The sequence below is a fragment of the Pseudopipra pipra genome, chromosome 3 (genome assembly GCF_036250125.1).
Source record: "Pseudopipra pipra isolate bDixPip1 chromosome 3, bDixPip1.hap1, whole genome shotgun sequence".
Lineage (NCBI taxonomy): Eukaryota > Metazoa > Chordata > Aves > Passeriformes > Pipridae > Pseudopipra > Pseudopipra pipra.
Window position 1 is genome coordinate 15,857,615 of NC_087551.1, and position 27,321 is coordinate 15,884,935.

At 43.2% G+C, this 27,321-nt stretch overlaps 1 protein-coding gene across 1 annotated transcript in view; it reads right to left on the minus strand.

The window, feature by feature from the left end:
- ALK (ALK receptor tyrosine kinase) overlaps positions 1-27,321 on the minus strand; it is a 317,575-nt gene that overhangs the window by 63,609 nt on the left and 226,645 nt on the right. The window contains 3 exon segments of the mRNA XM_064648001.1: positions 4,368-4,468; positions 5,916-6,047; positions 20,665-20,796. Of these exon segments, the coding sequence (XP_064504071.1) occupies positions 4,368-4,468; positions 5,916-6,047; positions 20,665-20,796 (365 nt within the window).

Sequence of the window (27,321 nt, forward strand, 5' to 3'; positions counted from 1 at the left end):
GATGAGGATGCAGATGGGGAACATCTCTAAAAAATGGAATGAAAAGCAAGTCAACATATGTGACTGCAGCTGTACAGCAATAATACAGGGAGTGAGGGAGGTGGGACTGCCTTGTTGTCTAGACATGCGGAGCCAGAATTGAGCCTCCAGCTTCCACACAAAGGTGAGCGCTCCCTGGACACCTGCAACAGTTTTGTCAGCTCTCTGAATCTTTGCAAAGTGCTGAGAAGTAGGTGGCCATTACAGTCTGGAAACTATGCACACCTAGGGGCTATCAACCACGGCAAAGCAATTTAGTTTTGCCATGGTGGTGCCTGAGATGACAGCACTTCCCTTGGATTTAATTGCAAAGTGGTTTCCTAGATTCCCAGAGACCAGTACTGCTACTAATGATATGCATATGGATTTCTTCTTCAAAATGAGGAGATGTGTAACTGCTCCATGATCCTCTTTGCCCTGTCAGCCTTGTGCAGACCAACTAATTCCCACCTGGAGGAGGGCATTCACAGTGTGAACAGAAGGGGCAAATAATTCTGTGCTTTATTGCTTGAGCTCTATAAACTCTGCCTTTAAATCAGGCCACTGTTTCGCTTAATTCTTTGCACTTTATGTGCATTCCTATGCTCAATTACATGTGCTTTGCTTCCAATGAACTTTTATATGTGGGTTAAAAGATTTTCACTCTTGATTACTGTGACTCAGTTTGGTTCCAGAAGCATTTCCTGAGCTTTTTGTTGCCTCTCCCTTTTCTGGCTACTTCAGAGTAATGGAGCATCTCTTCACGGATTATGCACACCACTTCCTGCATTCACCCAAGTTAGTGGAAGTGCCACAGTTTCCCTCTTCCATATAAATTGGGTTTTAAAACACAGTTAAAGGGGTCAACAGGCAAAGGACTCTACTGAATGTGCAACACGAAAAAGATAACAAAGGCTGTCTGGACTGCAAACAAGAAGAGATTCTTTGAAGCCAGGATACTCCAGCCAAGATTTAATAAAACAACAAAGAGAAAGAGAAAAACTAACTGAACCAAGAACAAAGGGCAGCATCACAAACTAACCGCTTTGACCTGCCAAAAGCACTGAAGAACAAAGAAAATGAAAACATAAGGCTGCTCAAAACAAACAGTAGCAAAGTGCAAGGCTGTACACAAAGCTGTACACAAAGTGCAAGGCACATTCGGGCCAATCTCAAACATGTGTGGGAAAGTGCAGGCTGTGTTTATTATGGTATCTCCTGCATGCATTTTTATCCTTTTCCCATCTTTTGATGCATGTGGGGCAGTACAGAGTAGGTCAGGCTGACTTTTCCCTTCCTGAGTTAACAGGGAGCCTCCTGCAGGGCATGGAAAGGACAGGCAGCCCAGCATGCTCCTGGTGACCGACCTCAAGCTGGAGAGAACACAAAGATGGAGGATCACGCTAGTCCTGCACTCAGTGGCAATACACATGCCAAAGATCATCCAGGCTCTGGTTTCTCCAAGTGCTGGCATCCACACCGCTGCAAGCAGCTGCCCAGAACCTCAGCAGGGAAGGTGTTTAGACCACGGCACCCCACAAGTCTCCAGCAGTTATTTTTTCAGTCATTTCCTTTGCCAGTCTATAACAGTGGAAGATTAAACAGCCAGGCTGAGGGAAAAAAAAGCCAAGCTTGAAGCATTAGCAAACTCTTTGTGGCTGGAACCCAGTGTGGACTGCTTGACTGTTTCCTTATCAGTATTGAGCCCTGGTAGCATGGGCATTCTGGCCAAAACCCAGAATCCTCCAGCCTGGTAAACAGCACTGTGACAGGTAGAGCTCCTCATGCTGAGGCTGAAATAATTTTCCTATGAACATCTGAGGATAAAAAGCAGGGTGTCAGCATCTGCTGTTTTGGATGTAATTGGTCTAACTTGACTGGATAAAAGAAAAGAAATTTAGGGGATAAGGGGAAAAAATAGTAGCTTCAGTAAACAGCAGGCCTAGTAGTGTGCCATAGCTTCCATGTAGCAGGGATAGAAGAGAGGGGAGTCAAGATAAACAAAGTGGGGACGTCTGCTGGCCTCCTTGTTGCTCTCAGGCTGTGCAGCACATGGTATTTGATAAAGTCCCATGCACAGAGCAGGGGGAAGTTCCTCGTACCCAGAGAGGCAAGAGACCCGAGCAGGCAGGGAAACACACTCAGTCTCACCCTCAGGACTTCAGCTGAGCTGGGTATGTATATATTGGGGTAGACACTGCACACAAGGAGGAGATGTTAAGTGACAGGCTTAAGGACAACCTCCATCACTGACATGTGTATGTGAGACTAACCTCTCTGGGGTAGTGGATGCATCTGTCAGAACAAGCCACTATGTAAATGAACACACAAGGGGAGCAAGCAGATATCTAAATGGTCACAAGAGCTGGATCAAATACAAGAGGGAGGGCAGGTTTGTGGCTTGATCTGATGGTGGAAGAATAAATGAGTCTAATTCACACACACTTGCTGAGATCCCTTTGCAGCATGAATTCTGAGTGAGTTTTGTCTGTGGGATTTCAATTGCCAGAGAATCTGTCCTGGTTGTGACACTCCAGGTGGAGCTGTCAGCAGTGACAGGTAAAAGAAAATTCATCTTTTAGTGTCTGAACTTGAGCCAGTTCAATTGGGAAGTGATTGAGGGTGAATAAATACACGGTGGCATTACAGTATTTTCACAACCTCCTTTCTGAGTATAATTTCACTATTAGGAAGTCTGTTAGCACCTATTGGAGGAATAAGCACGCAGGGGGGCATATCTCCTTTCTCCTCCTGCTTTGTGCTGAAAAGTGGAATTAAATTATTCTGTGCATCGACAGATTGTTCCAGTAAAATAGAATTTGAAGCCACCAGGGACCCACTGGGAAGAGAAGCTTTTACACTATATGAAAAGGCAAGAAACAAAACCCTTGCCAAAACTCCTTCACTCTTTATTACCGACAGCTGCAACGCTGGATGCGTCCGGATGCCTTTTAAGAGCCAAGGGGAGTGACGGAGGTGGGATGGCATGTGAGCAGATGAAATACATGGCAGCTTCTCCCCTGACGGCAAGTTTAATTATTTGCAGTGTTGTATACACAAGAAAAAAATACACATATATTGGGAAATCATTCACTGTGATTCCTGTGTCAGGTGCATTATGAAAAACACTTGCTCTTGCTGGTCCGTGGCAGAGCAAGGTCTTAAAATATTCAGAACCTGCATACGCTTTTGTCACAGACGGGAGGAATAACAAGGTAGAATATATTTCAAAGAAGGAGAATGTGAATATATCAAGAGAGCAAAAACAGAGGCGCTTTGCTGTATGAACTGAGATATCCAACGGAAGTGAACTAAACCAAACGTTAAGACAAAGAAACAGATTCTTCTGTGTATTCCAGAGGACTTTCTAATGCATCCCCTCTTGTCCTTTGTGTATTTTAAGACCATTGGAATGGGGAAAATCTAATTCTTTTGTCTGTTCAGTGCTCAACCAACAAACAACAAACTGTGCTTTGTTTAGGATTAATTTTCTCAAATCCCTCTGCTTCAGGATCCAGGAGTTTATGTGACATTTCAGGGTGACTATGCAAGATGTGAAATGCTCCAAGTCACTAGCCATGGGTCATAACTCATAAATAAATCCTATCAGCAATAATATAATCTGTGAAGCTACAGGCAGAGTAAAAGGATGCAGACAGGTCATCTTTCTGTAAACTGCAGTTTAGGGGTTAAGTACAACTGACTCAGAAATTACAACCATGTGCAAGGTTGCCTGGCAAGCCTTGATATACTTGCTTAAGTTGATGTCTTATGACTGTCAATAGCTTTTCTGCTTGAATACGAGCAGAATGGTTACATTCTACATGAATTTATCTCTGCTGCTGCTAACTTCAGCACTCCTTATGAACAAGGTCTACACGAGGATCAGTAGTTTTGAAGTGCAGAAGGATGAAGACCTGCCAGCTCAAATCCCAGCTGACCTAGAGAAAGCATGCACTGCATTTTCTGGATGGCTCAGGGGCAGTCCTGAAGCCTATTCTTTCTTGGATCTTGCAAATATAATGCTTGTTCATGCACTTCTTCCTCTATATTTATGTAATGCTGTCTGCCGTACTCTTACAGCATATACACCTAATTATGAAGATTGCAATACATCATGTGAGGCCATACAATGAGGACAGCACGTAATAAGAGCACATTTTGTGCTATTCAAGCAGATAACCATATCTTTCTCCTGCACAGAGGGCATAAATAAGTATATTGTATAGAAAAGCCATCAGAGAAAGTGGCTGCTGTGCTACTGACCTAGTACCTATATTTGAAAACCTGAGTCAAACACACAAAAAAGCTCTGTAAATTGCAAAAGAAAGGAAAAGATTATGACTTACCTCACAGGGGGAGTTCCTCAAAGGAGCTGGAAATGCAGTGCTGGTCATGACAGTCTTTGCTACTGCTGGTGCTTTGCTGGTGTTAAGGAGGAGTGCACAACCTGATAAAAGAGAAGAAGGTCAAACTGCAGCACTCACCTTCTGAGGTTTCAGGGTTTGTGAAATCTCCCCAAAACCTATGTTAGCTGGTTCCTACTACAACAGAATGCCAGGGAGCAGAAGGCTTTTTCAATTTCTTAGGGATGCAGCTTCACCTACCTGAAAACCATATTCAGGAACCACATTTAAGGAGTACGTCTACCTTCCCCTACAGCTCTCTTCTGTTGCTCCCTGCCTTCAGATTCATTCTCCTTGCAAAGGTGAATAATAGAGTATATCTTCTATGAACAAAAAGTAACTTAGAAGTATTTATCTTGACCAAAACCAAACAACAATACAGCTATGGCAAAATACCATCAGACTAAGATTAATGCAGCTGGACACCTCTTTGCTACTTTAATAATTTGCTGTAAACAAGGGGAACAAGGCCAGTAGCAACACTAGGGTTTTCCATTGGCAGCTTTGCATGAAAGGGTGTGGTTTTGCCCTATTTCAGCTCTGCCCTCTAGCTCAGGATGGTAACATTACTCAGAGTCCAGTTATTTGGTCTTTCATTCTGCAGCACAGAAATATCACAGAAGCAACAGCATTTGCCAGCTCCCCATCAGTACCCTCATTCTGGCCCTTGGCCTTGTTTACCTGTGTTTCCATCACTCTGTGGTCTATTATTACCAAGGGCTAAACCATCACATGCCATAAATCAGAACAGCTGCACAGTTCACACAAAAGTAGAGAATCTTACTCTTCATGTTTAACTCTGGATATACCTTTTCAAAATGATGTTGGGATTATATATCATTAATTTCCTGTTATTTTTGTATCCCTTTAGATGCTCAGTACCTCAGCAATAAATGTCTGTAATGATTTACATTATTGCATTAGAAAAAAACTTATCCTGGCAGGTAGTGTGTTTGCCAAAACTCAGCCAGCAGTAGTTCAGTGCCCAAAGTATAAACCTTCAATGGTTTGCATGAGAAGGATTAGAAATGACTGGCATTTAGGTAGGAGAATTAATTATCCATAAAAGTGCAACTCAGGGGATCATGAAGCAAAGAGAAGAAAAATCTGGATGTGAGCAGGGGAAAATAGCAGCAGTAGAGAGAAATGGAGAAAGTAAAAAGGAAAATCAGAAAGGAAAAAACAGATCAGTATGGAGAAGGGTCATGCAGATGAACATTTAGTATGAAGTTATTTAGAAAGGGGCAAGATCTGTATCTGGTGTCAGGGGTGGAAACTGAGGTACTACTCTATACCCTCAAGACAAAAAGGGAGCCGGATCGTCTTTTGCTCAAAGCACTCAGACAAGAAAGATGGGGTTTGTTTTTTTTTCACTGGAGGCCGAATATATAAGTGCACAGGAAAGTCTGCCTTGTGTTTTATTCCCTCTCCTCACCATTTGTGCATCTTTTTTCTCTCTGCTCTTTATGTTCTACACTTACTATCACATACCTTCTATTGAAGGAAAACGGTTGTGTTCCGGGCTTCCAATCCGCCATGGAGAAGGATGGGATGCAGAGGAGCCTGGCATCCAGCCACAGTCCCCTTCTTCAAATGAACAGTAAAAGCCAGAGGGAAGCTTTCCTGCAAGAGGGAAAGAGACACGTACAGAAGAACCCAGGTGAGCTGAGGAGGAGTCTCCTGAGCACGAAGAGAAGCTGCAGTGACTGTTCTGGCCTGGTTTGCCCAGGGAATGTGGGTACCCCCCAGCTATCCAGTCCTCCTGTGTGGAGTCACGCACATGCCTGAGCATGGGGAGGGTGGTGCAGTGGGAAACCACCCCCAGGCTGTGACTGACTCTCCCCACACTGAATAACCCGAGTGAGAGGACACATCTCAGTATTACACTATGGGGTCTCCTACATATCTGGTCTCTCAGCTCCAGAGGTATAAGCCCACTCAAGGTTACATCTTGGAGATGACTTCCCTGCTTCTGCAGCCCCACAGCAGGAAATCGTGCAGAGGGATAAATTCCTAAAAAGATTCCCTCCCTTACAGTCTAGATTTCTACTCATCCCAGCTCAGCAACATGACCTCTCCTCTCTGTGAGCACTGATGTGGCCTCAGGTAAAGCACTGAATCCTTTTGTGTCTCAGTTTTTTCACCTGTGAAACTCTTTTGTCAGATGAATGGCTGAAAAGATGATAGTTTATTTTAAGCCATACTTTCAGGCTTCGAAGCCCACTCATTCTGTCATTGGCTTCAAGTTCCCAGCTCCAAACAACAGAGCTCTACTAGGTTTTTGCCTTGATATTAACCAGTTTTAAAGCAATAGTAATCTCATTCAAAGCAGAAGGTATGTTTCTCTACCTCCACAAGGTATTCACCTACAAGATGGAGTATAGACTACAAACTCTTAATCTAAGAGAATCTGCTAGTCAGGGGATACTGGTAACTTCATTAGCCCCTCTGTGAGAAGTGGAGTCTCCTGAACACATATTTTGTTATGATTATTAAATTTTTTTTCCCCCTGAAATTTTATATCTATAAAGTGGCTGTCAGACACTGAGGCACCAGTATTCAAGCTCTGGATCGTTCAAAATGTTTAAGTATCAGTAGATCCCTGCGGTTGAGATTTCAGGTCAATTAAATACCTGCTCTCAGGGCCTCAGCTTTGACTCACACACCTCAAAAGCCACTGTCAGTGGCACATGTATGTGCTCCTTGGTGTACCCAGAGAAAACAACCGGGGAACACCACAGCTGCAGCATCTAGACCAGAAATATTTGTTTTTCTAGGAGCCTGAAAAACATTCACTTGGCAGAGAGGAAACTGAAACAAATCCTCTATCTGTAGCTTTTTAGGAGGGCCAATTTTGAACCTGGAACCCAACGCTGAGGCAAGAGCCATATTTTAGTGTTATTATCTGCAAGCATTAAAATCTGTTATGAAAAGTTTTAGAACCTGCACTGAAGTTCAGGCTTTTTCAACTTTTTCCTTTTAAAAATCTCCAGATTCATTCAGTCTTGTCTTTAAATGTAAAGCTCTTAAGCAGAGAGTTACTTCCTAGTGTTTTACCCCTCTATAGAACTTCATTATATTTCACTGCGCAGCCTGAGGCTGGGATACAGAGAAAATGACAAATTATAATGTGCCCTGAATTCCTACTGAAACGGCTTGGCTCAGTGTCCAACTGAATTCATGTCATGGCCATTTGCTATCTAGGATGATGTAAACAAGTCAGAGCAGCAGGAGGAGTCATCTGAGTAGCAATCCCTGCCTGGAGGCCAGGAAAAGCTCACTGCCGATGAACAAGTAAGGGCATAAATAAGAAGCTATTACTTTCACAGAATATTTCACTCCCCTTCCACAAATTAATTTTTTATGAGTTTTCAGATGTCCTGTGCCCTGGATGAATTTTCTCTGCTGCTCTTTCTTACTTTGAATGTACAGACAGCACCTATGATTCCATGTGTTGCTACTCCACAAAGACCTCTTTGGCTAGCACTTCTCTGTTGACCTGTACTTCTCAATTTCAGGAATGTTTGTGATTGAAGCTCACATTAGCACAGACACCACACTGATGAGGGGAAGCTAATCTGACCTTATTGGAAATTAAGTAAAGGAGGCAGCAGGAGTTACTCCTATTGAAACTTGCCATATTGGATATCATCATTAGTGACAGAAACCTCAGATTTAGACCTTAGTAAGATTAAAATGCAGTTTGTAGGTATGGGATGGAGAACAGAGCAGCCCAGTGAAATTGAAGTACTGGAGAATATAAGAGTCTCTCCTTTTGTTTGAGTGATGAAGCAGAGAAAAGCTGTCAAGTGTTAAACTTTTTCCTAACCAAGTATTTTCAACTCCTCAGAATGAAATACTTTTCAAGCGAAATCTAATTAAGTTCAAGTTCTTTTTGTTTAACTCAGATTTTTCATCCATTAATAGCAAGAAAAATTAGCAACTGGAATAACTTATTAAGCAGATGGAGCAGGCTCCTGATTCAAAACTAGATGTAAATCAACCAGATACTACAGTTTAAACCTTAGGTGAAATTCCAGACTGATGTGATATAGAGGAAAAGCATAAAAGAGTACTCTGTACATATGGACCTTTACTAAGGAGGAAATCTCAGAAGCCAAATAGATCAGCTACTCAAACAATTTAAAGAGCCACATGAATCTTAAACATGATTTTGTTTCAGTGATTGCTTCTATGCTAGCAAAGCTGGCCAGCCAAATTCTACCAGAAATGAAGCACAAAAAAAGGAAATATTTTTCAACAGTTGACAAAGAGTTATCCTTAAATGCCAGATGGCTTTGCTGAATTCAGAACTTCCAGAGGTAATAATTTGTTGCTATAAGTAAAGCTTTTGATCAAGAAAGAAGCAGAAGGATCAGTGTATGCAAGACAGGAACTTTAAGAGAGCGTAGCATGGCAACAGGTTGCCACTTCATCATTTTGCTTTCAAGGAGACTTTGCTGGGCTGTATCTGGATGTAAATGAATCCAGTGGTTTCTTTGTGCATTTTTACCTGGAAAGTAAACTGGTCTGTGTAGAATTGATTATCTACGCTTTTTTTTTGGTCACTTGTCCATGTTATCACAAATTCAAGCTTTATAGGTTCCTATTGTAGCTGCCATCTGTTTTTTTGGCAGATGTGTGCATGTACTCCTCCAACCACATAGCACAGCCTGAGTCAATCCTTTCAGGAATCAGACACTAGTCTTCCTTATCTCACCTGGTATGGTGTTTAACATCCCTAAATACTCAATGAGGCAAAGAGTGAAAATTATCCTATAACCCAGTGATTATGAGATTTATTTGAAAGATGGAGGACATTACTTTCACTCTGTATTCTATGTAAAATTTGTAAAAGAGCAATCTCAGGAGAGACTTGAGTAACCATTTTCTTCTGAACTAGACCAGAACTCCAGACCACAATCTTGGAAACTCTCACAGAAATAGGAACTATGGATTTAAATTCACTTAAGCAGAAGAAAGAATCAGTCCTGGGTTAGTTGTATCCTGAGTCAATCCTCTAAGTTCTGGGTCTCTAGATAATAAATATACTATGGGCACTTCCATTCTTTTAAATTTCATTGTATTTTTTAAATATATCCCTAACATGCTCGGACTGATTAACCAATATTTTCCCAAGATGAAATTTTTTCATGAATTTGTGACAGAAAGTAAAACAATTTTGGACTAGTCAAAATTATATGCACCTTTTTTTTCCAGTAAAATTTTAATTTTTGCCCAGACTTGCTGCGCTGCAACAAAAGATTATTGAACCAAAAAGAGAAGTATAAAACTACTAAAACAAATTCACACTTTCTGTAACGTTCTGCCAATCTGTATTAGTAAATAATTTGGGTTTTCATCTCTGTCTTGTACCATACCAGGTATATAACGTCATTACTACAATAAGAGGAAGTAGGGTTTTTGGGGGTTTTTTTGCAGTAAGCCATATCCATATGTTGAGTGATTTGGTATACTACTTATATAGAACTTCCTATTTAGCATTAATAGCACACTACATTTGCTGAAGTGTTAGGCACAAGCTGTGAACTTTCAATGGGTATGATGACCTTTCCACCTAGTCAAGTAAGAGAAGACCCCAGAACCAGTTCAAGACAGAAGATAAGGAAGCTATGTTCATTAGAGAAGCTGCAACATTAGAAATAAGAAACATCCCACCTTGAGGCAGTGAAGAGACACAGTGAAGAATGGGAAGACCTCCCCAATCCTCATATGGGGAACTACTGGTCCAAACAGTCAGATGAGAGGTGAGAAATTCAGATTGTAAGGGTATAATTTCTTTGTTCGATGTTCTCCTTTGGAGACACCTAACTCAAGTTATGGTGCTATTAAAAAAAAGTACTTTTATGGAAGAATCTGTCAGCTTATCAATTCAGAGGAAACCTAGAGTCGAAATCTGTTATGGTGCATGTGTAATTGCTGTAACACATAAAAGCATGAATTTACCAGCAAAGACATAAGACTACTGCTATCTGAAGACTTAATGTGTGTCTGCAAAGTATGCTTTACAAAGTAATTTCTAGTGTGGCACTTCCATCAGTCTGTTAACCCTGTACGTCTGATCCTAAGTCAACACACACACACAGTTTGGCATCTAATTCCACAACTCCCTCTTTGAAGCTGTCTTTTACTCCTGCAAGAATGTCTGATTATGACTCAAACAGCAACATGCTTTTCTCTAGGGTTCATCCCTCTCTGATTTTACACTCTCTACACAGACTAATTGGTTGCAATGCAGAACAAGCACCATGACATTTCATTGGCCATTAATAAGTAAAGAGATGTTAACAAACAGCAGGCTTTAGGGAGATTTTTTTATTCAGCTAAGAAAGGAACAAAAATCAAATGAATAGGAAAAAAACCCTAAATAATAATAAAATCAATCAGTACCTGCTCAGCTAAAAGACTGTGAAAGGCAAAAAACCCCAAACATCTCCCTGAAGCTCAAAGAAAGAAGCCTTTGGTTAATAGTAATTTTAAAAGCTCTCCCCTCAGTTTTGAGCATAACTACATCTTTTTCTGACAGCTCTTTTGTGTAAGCAGAACCACTTGGGAAACCCCCTTCTCTGCTTGAAAAATCTGAATCACTTTTTACCACACTTGTAAAAAGCTGATGAAAACATCTGTGTTGCTCAGGAGCAAAATGACAACTAAAATGTTGAAAGATGGCATATGTTTTGTGTTAGGCTGCCATGCAGATATAACTGACAACTAAAATATTAAATCACTTCTCTGTTTTGTGTAAGAAGCCTTATGCCAACAATATTCAATATAGTAAAGAGGCAAAAGCAGAGAAAGCAGTCATAGAACTGAGCACGCTTGTAAATGAATGAACAGACATATCCCCAACTCAGGCACTTGCTCAGGCAAGCCACTCTTTTTTGTTGCCTGAATGGAAGATGGTGGTTTTAGGACCATCTTCCTTTTGGCTGGAAGTAGAAACTCACATTTCCAATAACTGTGGCTGAATACAAGACATGAGGTCTTCTCCTCAAGCCAGGGAGTGATGCTCTGCTAAACAGTTGGCTAAATATCTTCTGCTTTTTACGTTTTCTCATTGACATTCTCTGTACATTCTTTTGCCGACACAACTGTAAGTGCTGTAGTGCTTCATGGGAATAAAGCACTAGATGGATGAAGCCATAGATGAATACTGCATGGAGGGAAGAAAGGCAACGAAAGCAAACCCTGTGGATAAGACATGCCAGGCAAGGGTTGGCCGTTTTACCAATTGGACTCATCATGGGGTACAGGGCTAAGCGGCAAAAGCAGAGCCAGCCTCCTGATACCTGAATGTGCCTGAATATGGGCAACACACCAGCCACAGGTGCAGCCAGTGTTTCAAAGTAACAGGGAAGCGTGTTCCTCCGGGCCTGCCCCATCCCGTGGTGGTATTCAGTTTACACCCTTGATTGGCACAACTCCACCTTGTGAGCTCTGCTCCCACTGCTATAGACAGGATTACCTTCACAAGGCAGAACCATTTACTGCACCCAGACACAACAGTGTATCTGAACATACGGTTGATGACAATGTTCCCCTATTTCCAATTAAATGAAAATGCATTCAACCTACTGGTTATAATAAGCTACTAACTTTTTTTTTAAATTATCGAGTGGAACACAATAGAAATACCATTATGAGGTTTTAGAGCTCTGTTTTAAAGCTTTTAGGTGAAAATAAGGTTTAAACATCACTAATATGAAGCATTATTGGTTCTAAGGAGCTGCAAGTCCACAGTGCTGACACTGTTCCTGTGAATTTAATGTTCACTGAGTGTGTCATTAATGAACATAATTTTGAATTGTAACAATGCCTAATATGATGGAGAAGCATATAATGTCAAGCTTTTAACTAGTTTACTAGATGATCCTAGGTCAGAAAAATGTTCTCCACACCAATAAAGTCTGTTACTTTATTTCTTTATTAGCAGCAGAGAAGTGAAATCTGCTGGAAGTTGTGTGTCACTCTTACCTTAAGTTTTTGCTAGGAATAGCAAAGGTGTGTTAGTCTAGACAATCACCTATATCAACTCAGATTGTTTGAATTACCTTATACAGATTCTCGATTCTCCCCTGTTCTGTAGCATGGGTCCTTGTATAACAAGGAATGAAAACGCTCCTCGTCGGTGGTATGGTCAAAGAGCACTTTTATTCAAATTTCCCACTCTTAAATCCCTGTGTACCATGTGACTTCTTCAGCCAATAGAGTTGTATGTGACTGCGCATGTCCCCTCGGGCCCCCCGGCCTGGCACATCCCCTGTGCATCCAGACATGCTCCCCACACATCCCCTCTCTCAAATATTTAAAGAAGTCACAAAAAACAGTGTAAAAACCAGTGCAAACAACCAGAACATTGTAAACTACCAAGCTTCGCAGCGACCCAGCGCATTGCTTCGCTTAGCTTCTTAACTCTAACATAAACCTTTTAAAACCTTATATTCCTATAGGGTAGTGCAACTTGGATAACTATTTTATTAACTTGGGGCCTTTAGCCCAACTGTGTGTAAACTATAACTTTTATTAATCTGAGGGTTTTTTAATAACTGGGGATTTCAACTTTATTCAAGAAACAGGGTAAGCATATCAAAACTCAATTCTTTCAAAGTGACTTTGTGGTGTAGGTAATGTGGTTTTGTGAAGTATTCTGTGTTTTTATGTTTTCCAGTCACACAATTCTCTTATTCATTCACTCAGCTCACACACGACGGCCGTCATCATTCACGCACAAACATACACACACCAGTATTTGCAGTTTGCTTGTCACCACATTGGTCATTAACATAAACTGAAACATAACATAATTGTTTTTAAACTCCTGAGTTATCTGGTTCCTGCAGCTGTGATTGTGTATTCAAATAGGGCTTTACACACCTGGAGGGAATCCACTTCAGTTCTTTTCCTGTTGCCACACAAGCGTAACCTCTCCCCCAAGTCATAAGATCTAAAGGTCCTGTCCACTGTCCCGAAATCAAATCTTTTACCATGACTAGTGGCCTGGGAGAGGCAAACGCCTGAGATTTGTGCTGCTTCTCATATCTGCTTCTTTCAGCACTGTCACAATTTAAAAAATTGATAACATATGTGGCTTTCCACAAACGTTCTTGTGGACTACATAGCTTCTCCCCCCCTCTTTGTTTTATTAGCATCTCTTTCAGTGTGCGGTGTGCTCTTTCTACAATTGCTTGTCCCGTAGGTGAGTGAGGAATTCCTGTAATATGTGAAATTCCCCATTCTGATAGGAAGTTCCTTACCTTTTCAGAGACGTATGCTGGTCCATTATCACTTTTAATTTGTTTTGGAGTGCCAAGGGTAGCAAAACAGCTTAGCCAGTGTCTTATTACATCTTTGGCTTTCTCACCTGTGTGTGCTGTAGCAGTGATGTACTGTGAATGTGTGTCTACAGTTACATGTACATATTTCAAGGGGCCAAATTCTGGGATATGTGTAATATCTGATTGCCATATTTCATTGGATACTAACCCTCTGGGGTTAACACCTTCTTGAGATGGCATAGGGGTGATTTTTTGACAGTCTGGACAAGACAGTATGATATCTCGGGCCTGATTGATAGTAATTTTGAATTGTCTCTTTAGAGAGCGTGCATTCTGGTGAAAAAATGAATGGGACAATTTTGCTTGCTCAAGGGTCCTAGGTACTGTGTTGAACATTGCTGCTTTGTCAGCTTCCCGGTTTCCCTCAGCTATTGGCCCTGGCATGTCAGTGTGAGACCTGATGTGCATTATATAGAAATCAAACTTTCTGTGATTGACAAGGAACCAAATAGAACGCATTTCAAACAACAAATGAGGGTTAGAAACATCCCGAAGAAATGAACATTCTAGACGTGAAACTAACCCTGCAGCATAACAAGAATCAGTGACAATATTAACAGGTTGTTCAGAAAACTTTTCCAAGGCAATACGAATAGCAGCTAGTTCCAGAACCTGTACAGAGCATTGATTCATGATCTGCACTTTTTGTTCCCATTGTCCTGTATCAGGATTCACCCAAGTCACTGCAGCCTTTTGTGATCGTCCAGATGCATCTGTAAAAACTGTGAGGCCTTTTATTGGCTCACTCCTGCATCTAGTCGTGGTTCTTAAAGGTAAATTACCGATTTCTGCCCAAAGTTTGTGCTTAGGGAGATTAACTGAAATGTTACCATCAAAACCTGCTAAGGCAGCTTGGAACTCGGTGTCCTCAGCCAGCATCCAAGCAAAATTGTCCTTCGTGGCTGGAATGTAGATGACCGCTGGATCCCTTCCATCTAGTTCCTGTAGCCGAGCTCTGCCTTTAATAACAAGCTTAGCAAACATTTCATTAATTGTCCATACAGTTTTATGTGGGGTGTGGGGCAGAAATAGCCATTCTAGAACCAGCAGTGGGTCCTTTTCAGTCTGGTCCCACTGAAACAAGACTGCAAATGGCTGGTACCTGCTGGGAACTAAGGCCAGGCAGATTTGCAGTTCAGGATTTCTCCTTCTGCTCTGCCTAGATTCTATTGCCTTGGCACAAATGTCCAACGCCTGTTTTGCCTCTGCTGTCAGAGACCTTTTAGACGTTAGATCAGAGTCCCCCTTTAGTAACACAAATAGAGGGTGTAGCTCCTCTGTGGTTAAGCCTAGAATAGGCCTTAACCAATTAATAGCTCCCAGGAGTTTTTGCAACTCATTTAGGGTTAAAGTGTCCTTTACCTCGAGTTGCAGTGGCTGTGGGGAAATCTGTTGCTGCGTGATTCTCCATCCAAGATAGGTCCAGGGCTGCGATCGCTGGATTTTCTCTGCTGCAACCTGCAAGCCTGCTTCTTGGACAGCATCAGTCAAGGCAGTAACAACAATTTGCAGTTCATTTTCTGTGGCCATGCTTATTAGAATATCATCCATGAACTGATATATTATTGCAGAGGGGAAACGCTTTCTAATGGGTTGAATAGCATTTGCAACTACTGTTTGGCATATGGTTGGACTGTTCTTCATCCCTTGAGGGAGAACAACCCAGTGATACCTTTGCATAGGCTGTGAGTTGTTTAATGCTGGAATGGAAAATGCAAACCTTGGGGCATCCTCGGGGTGCAGGAATATGGTAAAAAAGCAATCTTTTAAATCAATTATTGTTAGAGGCCAGTTTGCTGGGAGCATCGCAGGTGAGGGTAATCCTGGTTGCAATGTTCCCATAGGTTCAATGACTGCATTTACTGCTCTGAGATCCTGAAGCATCCTCCATTTGCCAGATTTTTTGGGAATGCAAAATACAGGAGTGTTCCAGGGACTATTTGTTGGCACAATGTGTCCTGCTTCTAGTTGTTCCTCTACAAGCATTTTTAAATGTTCAAGCCTTTCTTTTTTCATGGGCCACTGGTCTACCCAGACAGGCTGGTCACTTTTCCAGACCAGCTTAATCGGTGCTTGGGACGGCTGACCAATGGCCCCTATTGAAAAACCTGGCTGCTTGCAGGAGGTATTTGCATGACTGTGCCAAACTGTGAAAGTATATCACGTCCCCACAGAGAGCAAGGGATTGGAGCTATGAATGGAGCTACCTTTGCTAATTGTCCCTCCGGTCCCAAGACAGTGAGTATTTGAGCACTCTGTCTGGGTCTTTGTGTACCTCCCACCCCTTGAATGGTTGCAGCTGGGCAAACAGTAGGCCAGTCAAGTGGCCATTCGGAGTCCTTTATGATGGACACATCGGCTCCCGAGTCCAAAAGGCCTGTAAATCGGTGCCCATTAACCTGGCACGTCATGAGCGGCTGTGTGGCTGTGATGGCTGTTGCCCAGTAAACTTGTGGTTGTCCCGTGCTGCCAAAGGCCCCTGAACCCCGCTCCCTCCCCCCCTCCCCTGCAGGCGACGCACTGTAGAAGGGGATTAACTGAGCAAGCTTCTGTCCTTTCGGGATGAAGCAGGGGGGTGAAGGGGTCCAAGCCATTATTAGAATCTCACTATGAGAATCTGAATCTATTACACCTGGCAGCACAAACAAACCCATTCTGGTGGTGGAGGACCTTCCAATCAGTAGTGCATGTACCCCTGGATTAAGGGGACCCCAACACCCAGTCGGGATTAGCACCACCTCAGTGGAAGTTATAAGGACTGTGTCCCTGTTGGATAAGTCCAGCCCAGCGCTGGCTGCGGTGGAGGAGCGCAGATTGCTGGCTGGGGTGTAGGGGCACAGAGCGCTGGCTGAGCTGGGGGGGCGCAAATCGCCAGCCTGTTCCCTTGTGTCGCATGTGATTGCTGTACCGGGGCGTGCGACAGCGCCCCTCGCCTCCAGTTTTTTGGCATCCTCCTTGCTTTGGTTTGCTTTCGAGGTACCAATGCTAGGGGTCTCTGAGGGCAGTCCCTTTGGAAATGGTCGGGGGCCCCACAAATGAAGCAACCTTCTCTGGGTCTGGCCCCCTGCTGTGTCCTTAACTGAGTACTCAGTGCTACTGCTAGCAAATCTGATTGATGTGTTAAAGAACCTACTTCTTGGCAGGCACGAACTAATTCTGAGATACTGCAAGTTTCCCTCTTAGGAAGGGTTTGCAAAACTCTCTTACAGTCCACATTAGCATTTTCAAAAGCCAGTCTTCTGCTAAGGATTTCTCTGGCTTCCTCATTTTCAATCTGCCTATCCAGAGCAGATTGCAGCCGATCTAAGAATTTTGTGTAAGGTTCTGTTGGGCCCTGTACTATTTTTGTAAATGACAAGTTTGCGTCTCTGTCTGATGAGGGTAATTTCCTTATTGCCCGCAGGGCATGCTTTGCAATGACTTCGTATACCTCTCTATTGTAGCCGGTTTGTGCATCTATGGAACGATAGTTACCATCCCCTGTGAGTTGGTGTGCTGATACCCCTGCTTGTGGGTCATTAGCATAGGCAGAACAGATTTCTCTAAAATCGTTCAGCCATACATTGTACTGTGTGTTAGAAAGGCTTATTTGTAACAGGGTTCTCCAGTCATGAGGCATGAAGATATATGTGGAACTTAGTGATTCTAAAAATGCAAGCGTGTTAGGGGATGAAACACCCGTTTCTCTTATTAACTGTCTCAGTTCTTTGGTTAGTTCATGTGGTAATGGTTGGAATCTGCGGCTTTGACGTGGGCCGATAATTACTGGACATGCTTGTATAACTTGTAAGTCCCCAGTACGCAATGCCTCTTCTCTACATAAAGCCCACCTATCAATTGTGCCCTCTCGGTATGTCGCTTCATCCCTTGCCGGCGGAGCTATCCCGAAATCCCCCTCCTCCTCCCCCCATTCTCCCCATTCCCCCCCCCTTGCAGCTCCGGCGAAAGCGGCTGCCTGTGGGTGGGTGGTGGTGGTGGTTGGGGAGGACGGCGCAGGGGCGGGGAAGGATGGGTCAGCGTCCGTATCGCGTGGCGGGCGAGATGGTGGTGCCCGCCCCTGGGCGCGTACTCGGCGTTCATGTGCGGGATGGGTTGGCAAGTAAGCTGGACTAGCCCCCCCACCCCCATCACGGGACCCCCTGCTGCTGTCCCACGGACTGGAACTTCGCATTTGAGGTCCCGCTCCCTCCCGCCGGTCCGTGTCCCTCGGGTTTCCTGTTCCCTTCCCCAGAGTTGAATTGTGAACGGCTCCACCCCCTCCCCCCGCCGCGGTTTGTGTGTTTGAATTGCGGCGCGTAAAAGTGGGGCTGCTGGTTGCAGCGTGAGTGGGGGTGTATGAGTTCGTCGTTCTTTTATGGGATCTGCTTAATGCAGTCATTATAGCTTGCCAGGCTGGATAAGCATTGTTTGCCTGGGAATCTCCTCCCTGAGCCCTGAGTTTGATAAGGTTGCCTATTTTGTCCCATATGTGAATGTTGAGGGCTTCAACTAGAGGCAGTTCTGGTACGGCTGCTTTAATGAGCCGTACCAACTCTGAGAGTTCAGCCCTTGTAACCTGAACATAGTAAGGATTCAGCAGAGCAACCAGTGCTTCTGTGTCTCGTGATAGTTCGGTAGGGAAAAAGTTTCCCATGTTACCTTTGAGCCTCGGCGCTGCTGGGGTGCGCTGCTGAAGAGGGTCTGTCGGTTTGTGGATTTGTGTTGGCTCACTGTCGGCTGGGCTGTGGCGTCCCGTCGGCGGCGGCTGATGTCCCGGTGCAGGCGGCAGACGGCAAGCGGCGGCGGCAGGCACGGGCAGCTGTAGCGACGGACGCGGGGGCTGGCTGTAGAGGCGGTGACCTGGGGTTGCGGCGATCGGCGTGCGCGGGCTGCAAGCGGCGAACGAAGCGGCGGCGCTGGCGGCGGCCTCTTGGTCACGTGGCGACGGCTCGGCGTGGTCCCGGCTCCGTCTCCGGTGAGCGCGGCGTTCGCAGCGGTGGCAGCGGCGGCTCCGGGGGCTCCCGCGGTTCGCTGGGCGGCGCGGGGGTCGGAGTGCGCTGTATCGGAAGGCGCGGCTCGGCGCCTCGGTAAAGCCCGCGCGGTCTGAACACGGCGCAAGGGCTTTTTGCTGGCAGTGCTTTTTAAGCACGCCGCAGGGTCAGTCAGCAGCAACGAGCAGGCGGGGAGCCGCGGCCAGTTTCTGCTGGACAGAAAACTGGAACGGGGGCTCCGCGGGGGTCAGCGGTGGCTGGGGTTGCTAGGACGCGGCAGCGGCAAGCCGCTTTTTGCACGTGGTCCACACAGTCGGTAGCGAAGGGTCGCTTTATCAAAAATGACCGACACTTAGGGATCAAACAGGCCTTTCCCTGACGATCTTAAGGTGCTCCGCAGCTCGGGGCTCCGAGCTGCAGCCACGTCTCGCCCAGGGATCAGTCTTAGACGTGCGGAATGCGTTCCAGACAGACTCACCGTCTTTGATGTTGCTTTGACCTTCTTCGCTCTCTCGGTGGCTGTTTTGACCTCTCGGTTTCTTCTTCAACTTCTTTCTTCTCTTCTTCTGTGCACTATCTTACTATTTTTGAGCTCGCTAAACTAAACTGTCCGTCTCTTAGATGCCACTAAGACCACGGATTATTGACGTCAAGGTTTTTTGCGGTAAAAACTCCCGTCTCTGAAAATCGAGACGATCCCGGAGTTACCGGCTAATCTCCTGATCCAGGATATTTATCTCACTTAATATAAGCTAAAATTATCCCTGTCGGGTCGCCATTTGTAGCATGGGTCCTTGTATAACAAGGAATGAAAACGCTCCTCGTCGGTGGTATGGTCAAAGAGCACTTTTATTCAAATTTCCCACTCTTAAATCCCTGTGTACCATGTGACTTCTTCAGCCAATAGAGTTGTATGTGACTGCGCATGTCCCCTCGGGCCCCCCGGCCTGGCACATCCCCTGTGCATCCAGACATGCTCCCCACACTGTTCTAGTTGCCACGTATGAAAGCTAAACTGAGAACATCTGTCTCTTCTATTCCAAAGGCTTTTGCTGGTACTGGTATTTTCATCAGGGAACACATTTTTTTGCATACCAAATCAGTGGAGTTCTATTGTCAACAGCCCATAGGTTAGATCAGCTGTGACACATACACTTTAAATGATGAACTCCCAACATTTATTTTTCTTGATATGAGTGCCCTGTAGACAACCATACAACTGACAATCCACCACTCCTATTTGTAGAGTGGCAAAGGGGAAGAATTAGAGAGGTAGAATTGGAGAGGTAGAATTTATAGAAAAAGAGATAAGGCATCTTCAGGATAGTTAAAGGAAGGTCCTAAAGTTCCACAGCACATTTTAGAAAGTACTCAGGTACAGCAAATTTTCAGAAAACTCAGGCTGCTATCTATCTTCTGCTGTATTTTATTAGACTACTGGCTGTTGAAGAGAGGGCAGAAAACCAGAGGAATACAGGTATAGGACACAGGAGTTGGTCAAAGACAAGCTACTGCCTCTACTCATTTTTCATCTTAGAAGTTTTCTCCTTCCTCTCCCTTCTGCCACATGCTCTGCTACATTTTGATTAAAGGCTCTAACCAACGACACATTTCATAATTCTGTAAGGCATCTAGCTATTCAGGCTATACTTCCTTTGCATTTTTGATCAGGACCTTGGAAGAGACGAAGCACTGAGAGCATGTTAAGAACCTGCTGCAGAACTAATGTAGGCAAGTACAGAAACATATCAAATGGTCCACTCCAGGCAGAGAAACTGCATGTGTTATGGAGAAAACGGGTCTTTTGATAGTACCAAATGAATCTGTTAGTGCTAAAGTCTCAGGCATTAAAATTCAAAGCAATCAATGCTTTTGGAAAAGGATGATAGAACCTGGGTGTTTGGATTTACTCACTGCATGTATCTCCCTCATCTTCTCCCTCGGCGCAGTCCCTGTTGAAGTCACACGCCTGCCCCAGCCTGATCTCTGTTCCATTCCAGCAGCTGAAGGAGCCCTCCAGAGCCATTTTTGAGAGAGAAGATGATCCTAGAGAAAAACAAACAAAGAAAAAAAATAAACCCACAACTACTTCAGATTATCAAATTGCCTTCCTCTCTACCAACAGGTCATAGGATCCTGCATAGCACTGAAGGGAAGAACACCTTGTAAAATCTCCTCAATACAATAATTACTTGACAATTGTTTTGTTTGACCTGTTTAATCTTGTCAATTGTATAATGGTCCACCGAACAGAGCATTTCAGTTCCCCTGGCCTTTCTGACGCTATAACATGGAAGACATCTCTGACCTCTAAAGGGTTGAAATCCTGCAGCCTGCTCTGTGGTACTTCTCAAGAACAACAAAACACATGATAGGTTTTAATTATGTGTGTGTTGTCTACTGGTACACTGGCAGTCCTGAAGACTGATATGCTCTCTGCCTATCTCAGGAATAATATGGCTACAGGGTTTGAAAAGAACACAAGCTTTCATTGTGCTTTCCTGGCAACATGCATTACCTTTCCTTCGGATATATCATGTTGTCATATTCTCTCTGCAGGAAAGAAAACAGTCTGATCTCTACTCGTAGTTTTGTTTCTCTTCTATACCTACTCCTGCTCCTGCATCCTGCATTCCTTGTGTGTCAGGGAGCCACAAAAGACTACATCTACCAAGATACAAAAATCACCAGTTCATCTTACCTGTGCTAAGCAGCAAAAGGCAGCCAGCAACGTGCAAAGGAGTCATCTCTCATGAAATGAGGTCACTGACTACTACAATCAGAGATCAGTATCATCCATTCAGAAATGATTCTGAGTAATTGTCCTGTAATACCATTCTTTTCTGGAGGCACTTGATTCCCTTGACAGCTGAGAAGTCAGAGATCATGTAGCCCAACAGGTGTCATCTTCCTTACCATAGGAATTATCTCATCCCAAGTTCTTTCTTTGTGGTCAAATGAGATACTTAGGACAAGGCCTTTTTTTTTTTCAATTTAAATTTTTTTTAAGAGGCACATGGTCTAGATTAGACACCTGAAGGAGACAGGAATTAGTTCAGCAACACCCTGCAGCCAGAATGCATGGAGGAGGCTAAGCTTGAGAAATGCCAGAGTTCCTTCCACAAAAATCTGGTGTAGATGCAATTTCCTGACGCCTTCCTGACTCTGCAAAGATGTGTTTCCAGTCACTACTAGAGGGTAAGCCCAGAAATATGAAGAGATCTGTGCTGTCAATTCCCCATTGCAGCAACAACTGCCCTGTCTCATCTTAAATGGGTAAATGCACAAGATTAAACCAAAGCCTCTGGGCAAAGTGAGCCATTGTTTGCCTAACTCATCCATGCTCACTAAACAGTGAAACTACATCATGTTCTCTGGTACTACAGGGAGTTGGGAATCACTGGCGATTCAATTAGATGTGCACTTGATACTTTTATTTATTATTGCCTGCCAAAACTAGAAATTAATGAAGCATGAACGAAAACAACCACTATTTCTCTTCAAGCTTATTTTATGGCGCAAATCAATTCAGGAGTGGGGGGAATACGTGCCAAACCTTTTTAATAAAGGATCACAGCTCCTGAAAAGGGTGCTCTGTGTTATTGTCAGCTCAATTTTTTTGCCTGCCTTTGAGCAATTCTGGCTTGCCACATACTGGCTGCACAATGCCCTTGTATTTCAGTCAGGGTCAAGGCATGACTACAGAGAAGAGCTTTGCAGAACAAATAGACCAAGCAACTTGGAGCTGGCTGCTGGCAATTTCTGTGGGCTCCTTGGTGAGGGTTTAAGGCAATGAGATGGTATCTTCCTTGGTTTTGCTGTTCTTCTTACAAAAATGCACTCTCAGAGACAGGTCTGAGAGCCTCTCCTATGTGAGGTACAAAGCTCTTCACATGCCACAAGTCCCACAGAGTGGGCTCAGGTCAGTGTGCAAATGGACGCTAGAAACCCCTAAGAAGTGACTCTGGTAACTCAGTAGGTGATGGGTGTGCAATGAACCTGTACAGCACTGTGTTGTTGGAAGCACCACCTTAAGAAAAGCTAAGAGACATCCCAGAGCACTTCCATGAGGTTAGCAACATCATGATGCTCCTAAAAATCTGTTAAGTTCTACTCAAATTCAGAAGTACTCCTGTCTCTCTGAATTATCCCACAGATGGTTTTGAACCTGATGTTTATTACTAGCTCTCATGTCCCACTCAGTTTATCTGCAATCTTTTCAGCAATGTCCATGTTTTATACCAGCAGCTGCAGAGTTACACAGAGATTCGGAGGAGTGGCTGTTGTAAGCAATGGAGTTGTTCCGTTCACTCAATTCATTATAACTTTTTAAAGGCACTTGGTTTTCCAAGCACATGACTGCATTAACACTAATTATAATGAAACCAAGGCATTCAAGAGAACCTACTGTCTTCCCAGGTGTCTTTGTTGCAGCCCAGGAGCACAAATCTCCTGAAGTCAACTGACAGTAGTATTTAAAAGATGTCAGTTGCAACTAGAAATCAAGCAATTCCAGGAGCTATTCCTCCAGAACAAAGCAGCAGATTTGCATGCTCACTCATCTCTGTGGAGATGGGGCTTGAATTAGCTCAGATTTGCATTAGATGCATATATACATGCTCCTTGTATAGGTTAGAGAACACAAATAGCAAAGCTGTAGCCCGGGGAATGGCTGGGCTCTGTGACAGTGCATGATTTATTCCTGTCTCTTGTTTGCTTGCTTACTGTGTGCACAAAGGCAAAATGAATTGGATAAAGGAGATGATTAACTAGTAAAACAAATAGATAACCAAAAAAAGCCCAAATACAAATAACCCTTTTAATGGGCCACTTGATGCAGATGTTTGCATCCAAGCTCAAGGAAACTCAATTTTTAATTAAAATACTTTGTAAGAAAAACAGACATCTGATCTTTTCATTTCTCAGCCCAAAGCACTCCTGGCAAAGTGAATCAGAATGACCTGGGTTGCTGAGTGAAGTGGCATCAACTCACACACAGAAAATATGTAAGGAAAAGAAAATAAATGGTATCAAATAAGTATCAGAGTAAAATTTGTGAGAGACATCCTTTATATTTACAGCAGTGTTTATGTAGCCAGTGGCATCCATAAATTACAGCAGTAATTAAACTCTACCGTGGCTGGCTTGGAGGCTTATAAATCATTATTTAAACAGCAGCATTAAACAAATGGCATTTCAGGCTCTAAATTGAAAGGAGAAACAAACAACTCCTTGGGGAACACGTGCTGACTTTGTACCTCACAGGTCCTGCTTCTGAACATAGTCTAGACCTGGCAGTGTTCAAATCCAGTATCAGACTCTGGACACAAATGACAGTCTGGGATCTTTACTGCCCATGCTTTTGGACTTTGTTTCAATATATCAGGGTGGAAAGAGGAAAATCATGTGGCTTAGCCTAATGTAGGATCAGCAACTTACTGCTCAGACTGTGGGATGTATTTCAGTCCTCAGCAGATTTTCTCTGAGTTGGGCTGCCTCTTCTCTCTTTCCCTGTCTCTTGATTAGCAGAGTAAATGCAGTGTGCTGGTGAGTCTCTCTCTGAGGAACACAGCCAGAAAGATTGTGATGTTTGATCACAGCAAAATGGAAAACTTTAACTTACTGCAACCACACTTGGCCAGGCGGGATGGAAGACTGAAATTCTTGCAGGCATCCACAAAAATCTCTCTTATCTTGCAAACTGGCTTCGCTGCTAATTATCATGCAGGATTAATCAAGATTAACATAATTATACATTCACATGCTACGTTCAACTTCTTAGGCCATAATTTTTAATTCTACCAAAAGATTTTTGGATGAACATAGTCAGGTGAAGCACTCTCGCTCAGCACACATTAAAACAAGAGAGCTTAGTAGGGCAGTACTTGGTTGCTGTTCAAAAACCATGTCTATTGTAGCCTGCAAAAATTCCAAAGACCTGGGATGAATGTACAGTCTTGTGCACGTTTTACCAACAAGCAGCTTCTCTCTAGTCTATCCTTGAGGAGCCCAGCTGGATACAGTTGAGTTGACTCCAGTGGTTCTCAAGGCAAAACCCTGTATGTCCACAAGGTGCAAAATTTCCATTTTTAATTGCATGTATGTAGTAAGAAATACCTACCATGGAAGTCCACCATATTTATCTAACCATATGTGCTACCTCTCAAAAAAGGAGAAACTTTTCTACTATTTAATTACACCTCTTGAAAAATGTTTTTTTAATGTGCTAGTGCTCCAGTCTAATGTGCCTCCACTAAATGCCCCGATAAATCTGGGTTTGTGCAACCTCCCTGACAATGTCTATCTGTCACAAGTATTTGTCATTAGCTTCTCAATTTCACCTGCTCCTCCTTTGGTTTGGCTTCAAGGGCTTTGACTTGACAGAGGTATTTAAAAAAAGAGCACTTGGGGGATTTAAAGGTTTTGTGAAAAAAAAAAGGGAAAAAAAAGCTGCTGTCTATTAGAAAAGGTTAGTGAAAATTCTGGGGAGTTTCTGATTGTTGATTTTTCTATGACTTGCCATTTCTGATGGGTACATCATTTCCTTACTCTTCATCTTCAATCCTCCAGCCTTACAGCAGCACAGACATTTGAAGGCTGGTGGCTCACTTGGTGCTGGGGATAGCCACATTCCAGGACAAAGTAAATTTTCTATTGATCCAAGTCATTAGTACCCCTGCTTTGACCATTAGAGAAGTTGGAAGGTATGAAATAAAGGAGGTAAGAAAGCGAGAGAAGCGAAAGACAAGTTCATGTTTGAGAGAACTGAAGCCATCTATGGCAAATGGCCATTGAACTCCAATGTGATATAGGGCAGGTCACATAAATCAGAACATTCCCAGCCAGCTACACTGCTCTCATTTTCCAGACACACACCTCAGGACACCTGTATTCATATCAGCAAGGAAGACAAGTAGTTGCAGCTGCAAATGAGACCAGTGAGAGAGATACTTGGAAAACACCTTGTCCTTAAAAAAGGCTTTGATAAAAAAATTGGATTTCAGGTTTCTCACACCAGGCAGCAAAAGTTGGTCAACACTTCATAATTTCTGACTTTAATATTTGTAACAGCATTACTACTGTTACTGTCATTGCATAAAGATGTAAGTGAAACCACATTTGTAGGAGGAAGTGTTCTCTTTTTCCTTAGACTGCCTGATACAGGCAGATAAAACAGCCCATGTTAGTATATGCCTGAAAGCTTGCCCATTTTTCCAGTTACATAAATTGCCTTTAATCTTCTTATTTCATTTCCTATACATAAAATGCGAATAAACTCATCATAAGAGCTCTGTGATGTTCATTTCATTAACATTTGTAAGGAACCAAGATGCTATGATAAGTCATGAAAAAATTGTAAGGAAATAATTTACTCTGTCTTCACAGTGCAGTTTGAATAATTTTCAGTATAAAATGAACAGGGCCATACATGTGATGAAGGCAGGACAGAGGGTAGCAAATAACTTCCCACTGAGGGAGCATCCCCTGCCCTGCATGCTAAGGGCACAACATTCCGACAGAGCTATTACAAGATGGGAAAACTTGCTCATTAGAGCTACATAGAAACAAAATTTTCATCTGACAGAAAATGTCAACATTTCAAAATGTACCTAACCGTAAAATAAAAATGCCCAAAGTTCTCGCAGAACAAAAGATTCAAATCAATTCTGGGTTAGAAATACTGACTTTAGTGGTTTCAATACGTGAGTAATACTGTCATAAACCCAAGTAATTTGAAAAACTTGAATTTAAACAAAAATAAAATGTTGGGCAGGAAACTCAAGTGGGAACTTACTGGTTTGGAACACACTCATGCCCGTAATTCAGCCAGCTCAGTTCTAACATGCCTTTCCTCTCCGCTGCTTCAAAGCAGGGATGTTCTGCTTAGTGTACAAATTTTAAAACATCTGCTCCTTCTGCATTGCCTAATCCCTGCATGATTGCTTACACAGAAGAAAGCCTCTCAGCACACCTGAGGAGCCAGCACTTGCTCACTGCCACATTTCAGTAGCATGAACTCTCTCCAGGGTCGTGCAGCATTCAGACTAGCCAGGCCCTCTGTGTTATCTCAGAAGTGTTTTTGACCAGATATAGTTACTTTTCCTACCTTTTGATTGAATGACTTGCCAGCATTAATGTTGGTGTGATGTAGCTTCCCTGAACTTACAGCAAAAACTAGCTTTCTTAGAACTACAATGAAATAAGAACGCGGAAACAGAAAGTTAGATGGATTTCACACTTTCTCAGTTTTCAATTAGGGAAGTTGGCTGAGGGTCTTCATAGCTCCTGAGACAGCAAAAAACTGTTGAGTGCAATAAATGACATGATATTGTTTCCCCTATTAATCTTGCACAAAATCTATCTGCTTTTTTGGCTTTGTTAGGTAACAGGAATTTTTCCTGTGATTTGCTTACCAATGAATAAACAGCTCCGACAGCACATCCAAAAATTAACAGTAAATAAGTCAACAGCAGCAGTGAACTTAGAGAGAAAGTGTGATTTTCCATCATGCAGTGATACCTACATATTCTGTGGTATTTACTAAATTGAAAAGGGCCAAAAGAGATGGAA